The sequence below is a fragment of the Odontomachus brunneus genome, unplaced genomic scaffold (assembly GCF_010583005.1).
Source record: "Odontomachus brunneus isolate Ranch 3 - 2012 unplaced genomic scaffold, Obru_v1 Obru_scaffold_061, whole genome shotgun sequence".
Taxonomy (NCBI): domain Eukaryota; kingdom Metazoa; phylum Arthropoda; class Insecta; order Hymenoptera; family Formicidae; genus Odontomachus; species Odontomachus brunneus.
The window spans coordinates 1348352-1359969 of record NW_022639511.1 but is presented as its reverse complement, the minus strand read 5'-3'; the positions used below and the strand labels follow the sequence as shown (position 1 = coordinate 1359969).

General features: G+C 33.4%; 1 protein-coding gene across 2 annotated transcripts in view; it reads right to left on the bottom strand.

Annotated features, from left to right (window-relative positions):
* The window catches only part of LOC116846157 (protein phosphatase PP2A 55 kDa regulatory subunit), a 235611-nt gene that overhangs the window by 50415 nt on the left and 173578 nt on the right, over window positions 1-11618 (bottom strand). Inside the window, exon 2 of one of the 2 annotated variants that reach the window (XM_032819648.1) lies at window positions 8599-8902. In XM_032819648.1, the coding sequence (XP_032675539.1) occupies window positions 8599-8683 (85 nt within the window). In that variant the 5' untranslated portion in view covers window positions 8684-8902. Of the gene's footprint in view, window positions 1-765; window positions 1074-8598; window positions 8903-11618 lie in introns of those variants that run through there. The other variant, XM_032819646.1, reaches the window with a different exon arrangement.

Sequence of the window (11618 nt, the reverse complement as noted above, 5' to 3'; positions counted from 1 at the left end):
TATATATATATATATATATATATATATATATATATATATATATATATATATATATATATAATAACGTAGAATATACTTAATTGGTTTAATTAGACAAATGAGTTAAGTTTGATTAAAAATATTCTGTTTAAAAATAATAAATAACAACGTATAATATTATTAAGTTAATTCTTAAAATGTACTGTGGATATATTTGTTTTAAAGTATACTGTGTATATATTTGATCAGCGAAAACTGATCGCTGTAGCCTGCTGGCATATAAAATATAGAAGCAATCAGATGGGGTATACGGAGCGTTCAACTCCGTACTGCTCCGTGTTCTAAAAGTTAAATCTCATAAAAAATAATCGTTAAAAAATTATCACACATATGTAACACTGATCTCTTATGAGAGATTTGTATGTCACACATCTATAATGCTGATAACGAATATGTTAAGAGCCGTTATGTGTATCTTCGCTCAAGGTTGTCATCATGAAACAGGGGCACGCATAACTGAGAATCACCTAGTATACATTGTACATAAGGAGCCATATATTTGCATTCTCACCCTTATGTCCAAACAACTTTGGACAAAGCGGTACGTGGAGCCGTTCGTTGCAAATGATACAATTGCATGTGGAAGTCTCAAAAATCGCCACGCGATCTTAAAACGCGTTTGCGATACGAATGTATCCGACGAAAACAATTATATTCGGCGTGTCTCTTCTCTCACGAGCCAGCCGAACGATCTTTCGATTTGTCCGAGCGCACACTTGTACTCACAATAGTAATCGCCGTTAATACGGCCGTTAGTCGAGGTCTTTTCGCTTTCTCCCTTCAATTTGGCCGCGTAATGGATCATACTCATGTTTAGATTAGTGCTGGCGTTCTTGATACGCACGCGACGCGAATGCATGTTGCAATGGTTTGCTCAGAGGATACACGCCACCCGCGATCGTCTCTCCGACCGATTCTTTCTGTCCGACGAGCCTTAGCTTTCTGCCACGCAACACCGATCTCGAACAAGTTTGCCAAATACGAACCGGCGTGTACCGCTCTTTCCCGACGAAATGTACAACTGATAGTCAGAGTTGCCTCGCATACTCTCTAGTGCGACTTTAAGTGACAACGATTCCGTTTCGATCGTTCGCATTTGTTGACAAAATCGCAATTTCAAAATCGAGTGATCGCCGAGTGTTATTCGTGCGAATACAGTCATTCGAGTTGGCTGTATGTTTAATTCGCGATATGCTGAGGTGTCCTAAAACTCGTAGAGTTTACCGAGATTTTCTCTGAATAATATGGAGACAATTCCCAAGTCGAAATTTAAAATCTACTATAAGGCTATTTAGTGCTAAATTGTACGTTTTTAATACTTATTGTGCTACACGTCCTACCATAGCGCTAATAAAGACGTCTTTTGGGTTCTATTTAGCCTTATAATTCCATCGAAACCGATGTTAAGCCTCAAAAACCTCAAAAGCCTCAAAAAGATATATACACTAACTACTCTGTAACTGCTCATAGGTACTCTATTCACTCAACTTTATTCTTTTCGTCTTATATACTTTATTCTATTTCTTTTTGATTAATAGGTACACTTACATAAATATTATTATCGATCTGAATATAGAGACAGACGCATATTAAAGATTCTATTGGAATTGCTATGAAGTTATTAATTTTATGACATTTCTGCAAAAACGATTTTGTGTCTGCTATATTATTATTATTACTTCGAACAATGAATACATCGTCACTCGTAATGTTTTGTATGATCGCGTAATGTTTTTCCCTCTGTTCGCATTGACAGATCTGTCTGTTACAATTTCGATGTATAATTTTAATAAAGCACTGGATTTCTCCAAGGTATGTTTGACTCTCATTATTAACATACGACACAATAGACGAGTTTGTTTGTAAATCTGCTTTGTACATTTGCGAAACATATAAGTAGCCATTTTTAAATAATCTGAAATACTGCCAGCATGAATTAGTATCAGGAATTCTAGAATTGTGCATTGCTTCATTAAAAATGTTCGGTAACGTCTCTAGTTTTTTATAGCAACCGACGCTGTACAATTTTGAAGCACTTCTATAATCTTCACTTGTCGTTTTTTGCTCAAGCAAAATGTACGAATTGAACCTATAGGCATAGCATCTATTAATCTAATCATTTTTATAAACTGCTTATGGGCTGTTGCAATTTGTGTTTCAATATGTCCCGTTCCGTGTACCAATTTTAAGAATATTCCATTTAAATTCTATTGATAACAGCCTACAAAGATCCTATACTTATGACAATATCCGGCAAGTATCGTAATTGATGAATATTAATAGAACAAAACTGTAATCCATATGAATTTTTGAATTTACAGACGAACTTGTTTAGAAATTCTTGAACGATATTTATCATACTAATTGTAATACGTTCAGAATTTAGCATAGATATCGCTATTACAAGAAGAAGATAATAATCAGAGAAACACTTTTAAGAAATGACGTTTGAAGTTTGCAGCTACTAACATAAATGCAATAAATATAAGTATTTTATATTTTTTATATTTTTTATGCAATAAATATAAGTATTTTATATTTTTTATATATTATATACAAAAAATTAATTACATTACAACGTTTTATAGTCACAGAAATAATTGTTCAATGAAGACAAATATTACAATCATGGTCACATATGTTTTTGCTTTATATAAAACGATATTAATTGGAATTTATTTGTCTTAAAATAAACAATGTTCATTTGAATATATTTGTCTTGAATAAAGGATGATTTTTTTCTGTAATAAATATATATAATGTTACAATGTGCGTAATTTCAATCTTTATTGATATATACTTTCATTTTGAGATATGTAAAAAATAAAGATTTGCGAAATAAGAATGTTTTTCTTTCTTATATATGGATATGTTTATGCTTAACCTGTTACAGTTATATGCAGTACTATTAGGTGTAAAAACTTCATACACACACGCACACATATATGTTTTTATACCTAATAGTACTGCATATAACTGCAACAAGTTAAGCATAAAAATATTTATACATAAGAAAGAAAAATATTCTTGACTTATATGTGACAATTATTATAATATTTGTCTTCATTGAAGAATGATTTTTTTCTGTGAATATGAAACGTAATATATGTAATTAATCTTCCTTCAACGTTACATCCTTCACATGTTACAAGTATACATGGCAAGAATATAGTTTCTATAAATATTATATCTGTAAGTTAAATCTGTTCTATAAATATTATATCTGTAAGTTGCAAATTATATTTTATTATTATAACTACTTGTATTAACTACGAGATTTTTGTGTATCGAAAATAAAAAAATATATAGAAATATATATAATAATATATAGATATCGGTTTTGTAGAGAACACACACACACAATAGATTATACTATATACAGATTATTATATACATATATAGGACACCAAATCCTCTACCTTAAGCATTTTTAGGATATATTGAAGATACTATGCTATACAAAGTCTCAACGACTGCATGTCCTATACTATAAACACATTTTCAGGAAACATTAAAAATTACTTGACATTGAATTATATAATATATTCTACTTAAGATTAAATATAATGCATTACATTGAAGGAAGAATACTAGATACTTTCATTATTCTATATTCTTCCTAAAATTTAATGCATTGCATTTATTTACACACAGGTAGAATATATAAAATAATTGAATCAAATAATTTTTAATATTTTCTGGAAATATGCTTATAGCATAGGACATGCAGCCATTCTGGAGGCTTTGTATAGCATAGTACATGGAGCCGTTGTGGAGATTCTGTATAGGACATAGAGCCATTTCAAAGATTCCTAGTAAATCCTTCCTTAGATCTCAAGTTGGTAAAAGTATCCATTTTTAGCATTAAAGGAGTACAACATAGCACTATGTAGTACTAAAAGAGGACAATATCCAATATAAATCTAGTCCGAAAAAGCCTTCAATAGTCCTGTAAGTTTTTCGGAATTTGCAGGTTTAAAGTAGAACTAAAATTTCGACTCGGGTTTTTAAATAAATTTTTTCTTAATGAAAATATAAAAAAAAGTTATTACATTTATTTCTGTATTTATTTATTTAAATATTTGTATTGTGTGTTTTTCTTTATTTATTTATTTTTTGTATGTGTGTCTTTTTAACATTTTATTTATTTATTGCGAATAGATCATTATTCTAACTTGTTTACTTATTCATTTATCTATTGGGAGTGTGCATTAATTTTAAAGGATTTTCAAGAGATGGCGTAACTAGTACTATATCGCATCGGGCCATATTGTTGCTACTTTCATGTCAAAGCACCATCATGTGGCTTTAGTTTTCAGTATGTGTCATTTTGCTTAAGTGTAAACAACATTGTTTTTTTTGAGTATTGAATATGTCGAACTTTGTGCCAACAAAACGCAATTTACGGGAAGCTTTGCTTTTTTGTTTCCATTTGAAGAAAAGTGCTGCTGAAAGTCAACGAATGCAGTCGGAAGTTTATGGTGATTATACTCCATCGATTTCAACATGTGAGTACTGGTTCGACGTGATAAAAAATGTGATTTTGATACGGAAGACAAGGAATATCCAGGCCAGCCGAAAAAGTTTGAAGATGAGGAAGTGGAAACTTGACTCGATCAAGACCCGAGTCAAACGCAAGAAGAACTTGCAGAATCATTAAATGTTGATCGATCAACGATTTCCAGACGTTTGAAAGCCATTGGAATGATTCAAAAACAAGAAAATTGGGTGCCATACGAGTTAAAGCCGAGGAACGTCGAAAGGCGCAAATGACCTGTGAATTCTTGCTTCAAAGACACAGAAGAAAAAGTTTTTTGCATCGTATCGTGACGGGTGATGAAAAATGGATACGCTACGATAATCCGAATCGCAAAAAATCATGGCCAAGCAAACCATCAACATTGACGGTAAAGCCGAATATTCATGGCGCCAAGCTCATGTTCTGTATTTGATGGGATTAGCTGAGTGTAGTGTAGTATGAGCTGCTCCAACCTAACGAAACCATCACTGGGGAACGCTACCAACAACAATTGATGCAAGCATTGAAGCAAAAACGACCACATTACGCGAAAAGACACGACAAAGTGATTTTCTAGCACGACAACGCTTGGCCACATGTTGCAAAACCGATCAAGGAAACGTTAGAAGCGCTTAACTGGGATGTCTTACCACACCCGCCATATTCTCCAGATATTGCTCCTTCCGATTACCACCTTTCGATCGATGACACATGGCCTGTCTGAGCAGCGCTTCCATTCTTATGAGGGTATCAAAAAATGGGTCGATTCGTGGATAGCCTCAAAAAATGTGTCGTTCTTTCGACGTGGAATCCACCTATTACCAGAAAGATGGGAAAAAGTGGTGGCTAGCGATGGACAATATTTTGAATAATCAATTTGTAACCATTTTTTCACAATAAAGCCGTATTTTTACCAAAAAATCCCTTAAAATTAATGCGCACTCCCAATATATTTTAATCTTATTTATGCTAATATGCATGTGTTATATTTTATTTTCACGGAGAAAACACTAAAGATATTGCTTACTTAAATATAGTTGCTATAATAAAATATTAATGTTATTTTTCGCCCATGCAAAATAGTTGTAGTAACTACAATACTTTGGAAATGTATGTGTAGTATGTCTAAAGCCAAAATATCGGTATAGAGTATAATATGGTATATATATAAAATTTGGAAGAAAGAATTAATTTTATATTAAAAAAACATATTCTGAGAAGTAATTTTTTATATTTATAATTGTGATTACCGCGCATATATAGCAGCAGTTTCAATTGGCTGAGTAGAAACCTCCTAATCTTTCTGTTCTTACAACTGAGATTTTTATCTGTATTTTTCTCTAGATAACAACCCAAACAGTATATAGATATCCGAAAAATATTCCACAAATATCCTAAAGAATATTGAGGATATCCGTGAAATGCCCGTTTTATGTCCCACAAATATACCATGAACGTCCATGGCATATCCATATATGAAATTGGTTGTTTAAAATCCTTGATATGTTTAAGAAGATATCCATTGGACGTCGAATGGATATAAATTAACGATAATGAGTATAATTTTTTGGTTGATACGACACAAAAATTTAGTTAAATACTTTGGTAATACTAACATAAAAATTTGGTTCAGAGGACAAAATTTGAATAAAAACAACCACAAATTTAGTTTCATATTTTTTCTTGATTATAATCATTCACGATCCGAAGAAATACTATAGTAGCTTTTATATGGTTAGAATATATTTATAATGTCGGAAGAATTTCAAAGTATGGAAAAATTTCTCGAGCATGAGTTTGCAAACTACAAGTCAAGAATCAAACCAAGAATCTTCGGCTTGCGAAGCAATTGCTCTATCAACTGAGCTAACCAAACTTCTGTCTCAATGTATTTCTTTTCTTTTTCTTATCTCTCTTAACTGTCAAAATAGTATTCTGTTTAATCGCGACGTTAACTAAGTGATTTAATTTGAACAAGAAACAATTATTTTAAATATAACGAAATGGACGAGTTTTTTTATCGGATAATTAAATTTTATTGAAAAAACAAGTCTATATAAACAAAAAATTAAGGCTCCTGATCAGTCAGCCGAGAATTTCGCGTTGACGGCGTGGCAACATGATTATAAATGGCAAAATAATAAACTATTATAAAGTGCAGACTATTACAAAGACTATTAAAAAGTATACTTTCTCTCTCTCTAACTTATTGCACTAATGCAAAGTTTATCGGAAACGTACAGACTTAATGATGTAAACAGACGACCAATTTTTTCCTGCGAGCTACAGCGTTCTTACTGAATGTAGCGCGTGCATATCACATATGATACAATTGTGGAAGTGTGGATTGTATTTATTGATATTTAATGCGTACAAGTTTTTATTCGGTTATATTCGGCACCAAGTCACATAACTGATTTTCTGTTTTAATGATATATTTTTTATTTAACTGTGGTTCGCAGGAATTTTGGTTTTCCTCGCTTTTGACGTAATCAATATGACTGCGGTGATTGATCAGGAGCCCTAATATGTAACATTTTATGTTTCCATAATACAATTTTGTATATTTTGAGATATTCTAGAAATATTCACAAATATACATGTTATAAATGTTTTATAAAATGTATGGATATAAAATAAACATAAAACGGACATTCATATAATATCCTGTGCCGTCTAGGAGAAAGTTTAGCTAACGGAATTGTTTTTTGTGTATATTGTGATGGCATAGTGTATGCGATGATTGGCTATAATCGTGTTTCCTTTCATCATGAAAAAACAATTATTTAATCTTATTTATTTAATCTCATGTTTCACATGTCGCCTATTTAGATCGGCATGTAGCTTTTTCTCAGGCGCATCGTGCTACGCCTGAAGGAGGGCCACGCGTCCTGAATCGCTTCGCGACACGTATTTATTAAGAAGTTGTTCGCGAATTTCGCGTTGCACACACAAAGCAGCTGTTGCTCTTCTATTGAAATTGCGAACCAATGATACAAATAGCAAGTGTTCTCGAAAGATAGTCTCTACCAAGGCTATTCGTTTCGCACTTCTTAAATTTCTTGGAATGCAATCTATCCAAAAAAAATAAAAATTCATATGAAACGAATTTATTGAATTTGCTGTTACTCAGAATTGTATAAGTGAATTCTTAATAAATTGTGTATTCTGAGTTAATGTGTGTTTTAATAGATTTTAGAGAGAGAGAGAGAGAGAGAGCGAAATGATTCCTGTGAAGATGGAATATATTAGAATAAATCTTCAACTTAGAATGAAAATATTTACTCGATGATTCAAAGTAGGGAATTCTCTTTATAAATACAAAATAGCTCGAATTCGAGTGACTCAGCGACTGTCACTCTACTTTACGAGTGGAATTTTACTCCAAGAAATTTCTGTTCCAAGAAATAAACTCTAACAAAGAACCCCACATAGATGTTTAGCTCCGATTTGAATGAGCTTGAAATATATTATAATTCAGACCAAAAGAAGAGACACATTTTTTTATACTTGCCCAGGTGGATTTTTAGGGGACAAAATACTCCTTTGAAAAAAATCGGTTTTTTTCCTTTAGGAGCATGTTTTGTTAAAAGTATAAGAGATAGAAAAAATTTTCTAGATAAAAATTAAATGGTTTTAGGAGTACTTTGCAATAACAAAATCAGATATTTGAAAATGGTAAAGTAGGGAATGGTAGTGGGTATATTGACAATCATAACATTTTTCAAATATCTGATTTTGTCATTGCAAAGTATTTCGAAAACCATTTAATTTTTGTCTAGAAAAATTTTTTTCTATTTCTTATACTTTTGACGAAACATGCTTCTAAAGAAAAAAACCGATTTTTTTCAAAGGGGTGTTTTGCCCCCTAAAAGTCCGCTTGGGCACGTATAAAAAAATACGTCTCTTCTTTTGGTCTGAATTACAATATATTTCAAACTCATCCAAATCGGAGCTAAACACTTATGTGGGGTTCCTTGTAAGAATAGTATTTATACTTATAGTTAAGACGGACAGATAGTGATGATTGAATGACTTACCGGCACGTTTGTTGACGGCGGTATTGATCATGGAACCGAGTTTTGTGAGGCTGGACTGCCTCATGATGTTGGAAGGACTCTTCATCCGTTTGGATGGTGGTACCGGAAGCGGGGCGGTCTTGGCCCGTGCCAAGATGGCACCACCGTTCCGGCAGTTGCCGTTTGGACTCGAGCCGGGGGGCCGCTGAGGCGGAGCCCCCCATAGACCCACCACCCCCGCGTGACGCGTGGTGACACCTCGCTGACCTCAGTTTCCCAGCTGGCTGTTAGCCTCTCGTGGTCCACCCTCGTCTTGCTGTCCTTGCTGAAAAATGAAATCTTTCGTCTATTCGTCTATCTTACTTTATTTCTAAAAAATCGTGATGTCGGGACGAAGTTCGAATAACTGATGTCGCTTTCCTAATCCACGTGTACTTCACGTTTATTCTTCGTTTTATAAGCTTTAATCGACTTGTGAATAACGCGATCTACCAATAAGATATTATTAAAGACCCGTAAGACGTTGGTCGGGATTTAGCGAATCAGAGAAATATTATCATACGCTAGCGTCTTATCAGTAATATCGTGGCCGGAATATGAAACAATAACTCGAAACCAATCACAGAAAGACAGTTGGTATTATGGATATTTTCAAGTTAAATTCCCTCTATTGCTTGATTCTCGTCAAAAATTAAATAAAAAAAACAACCTTTTAATTTTTTCAGTATTAGGTAGGTTTTTTCAGTATTGTAGGTTATTTTCGTTCAGTACATGCGCACAAACAGAGTAGCAGATTGGATAACATACTAGCTCCCACAGAGTTATTGGGTGCGTTCAGCGAACTCAACAGTTGCACAACAGTTGAGCAATTCGTCAATGTAATTGGTCTAGATTTAGGAATCTAACAGTAATAACCAATAATCGCTAATTGCTCACTGAACGCTTTTCCCGCTAAACGCGCCCATTGTGTTTTAATATTAATATAAAAAAACATAGGTTTCTATTCTCTGTTTCTATTCTCTGTGCTTTTGCATTGTGTACTAGGCCTTAACCAGCGCATGATTTGTTTTCGCCACTCTTGTGCGACTTTATCAAATGCTACGGCGTACGGGAGGATTTAAAAAATAAATAATTGATAATTAAATTAAATAATTAATTAATCTCTATAATCTTCAATATTTAATAAAGTTCACGCAATATCGAGGAGAATATCGAAAAGTAACAAATGCCAGTTACTGGACGTTTTCTTTTATAATAGTATGTATGTATGTATCGTACGCACTGATAATATACAGGGTCCTAATTCATGCCGGTAATTCACGCAGCTTCAGTGTATAGGTAGATTAGATGAAACTGAATAAAAAATTCTTCTATCATTTTGCGAACAACCAAAGAAAATTTTAAGTTATCAATCCAAGAAAATTCGTGAATGATACGATAGATGAATTGTGATGGCGACGTTTATCGTTGTATGCTTGAATATTAAATCAAATTGAATAAAAGAGTTCTCTACTATTTTTTAAATGACCACATAAATATTTAGTTTATATTAATTTAAAAAGTTTAGTGCATTATCGCGCAGAACTATACATCAAATTTCTTTCAGATATCCTGTATGTATAACTTATGTTATTACTGAAACGTTTAAGGCTCTGCTATCTTGCCGCAGAAAGTCTGAATTGACGGTAGCGTCTAGCAGTGTCGAGAACACGAAATAACCGTGTCAGCGTACTCAACGGGAGTACGCTGGTTAAGGCCTAGTACACAATGCAAAAGCATAGAGAATAGAAACAGAGAATAGAAACCTATGTTTTTTTATATTAATATTAAAACACAATGGGCGCCTTTAGCGGAAAAAGCGTTCAGTGAGCAAGTCGAGAACACGAAATAACCGTGTCAGCGTACTCAACGGAAGTACGCTGGTTAAGGCCTAGTACACAATGCAAAAGCACAGAGAATAGAAACAGAGAATAGAAACCTATGTTTTTTTATATTAATATTAAAACACAATGGGCGCCTTTAGCGGAAAAAGCGTTCAGTGAGCAATTAGCGATTATTGGTTATTACTGTTAGATTCCTAAATCTAGACCAATTACATTGACGAATTGCTCAACTGTTGTGCAACTGTTGAGTTCGCTGAATAGCTGATTGGCTAATACTACGCCAGGCTCACGCTAGGCCTCGCTTGACACCTCGGAAAATTACCTAGTTGCGTTTTATCGCGTCATTTTGCAGTTTCTCCGTGAAGTGTGTATATTATCGTGATCCTCATAGCTGTAAAATGTATAGCAAACTCAGTGATACTGGTGATACATCAAAATCGAGAAATTAAATGTGTTTATACATGCTGATCTCAGCTGTCATAAACCACCGTGACAGCCGAAAAATGTAGCATTATTTCAGGAATTATTTTACGATGCTACGTGATATATCAGCCAAATATCTGAGTTTGCTGTACTTTTTTCAGGTTTCAGGATTAGGAAAATATTTGGTTCTTTAGGGAAAAATAAAAAATAAAGCAATAAAACGCAACTAATTTTCGGTATGTCATTTCTCGCTTCTGACGTCATCAAACCAATATAGTCGCCCTAGAAATAGCAGAACCTTAAAAATCAATCATTACAATTCAGAGATATATTATAGAGATAAAACTCTTGTTTAGGGGCCCCCCTCAGATGACCTTGACTTTGACATATGTTATAGAGGTCACCTTCCTGAATGACTTTCAGAAGATTTCAGCCGTCGCTCATTGTCTGTTAAAAAGTTATTGATAAAAGAAGTTAGAAAAATATATGGTAAAGGTGTAGAAAAAGGGCGCCACCTTTGATCAGCCTGATCTTGACATATGTCATAGAGGTCACCCTTCTGAGTGACCTTCTGAAGATTTTAGCCGTCGCTCATTGTTTGTTAAAAAATTATGGACTGACTTAGGTTTAGGTTCAAATAAACATAATTTTCTACAAAACGTTGTATATGTTGTATATACTATATTATATTATATTATAGTAACATATTAATCGCGGTTTGGTTTATAGAAATAA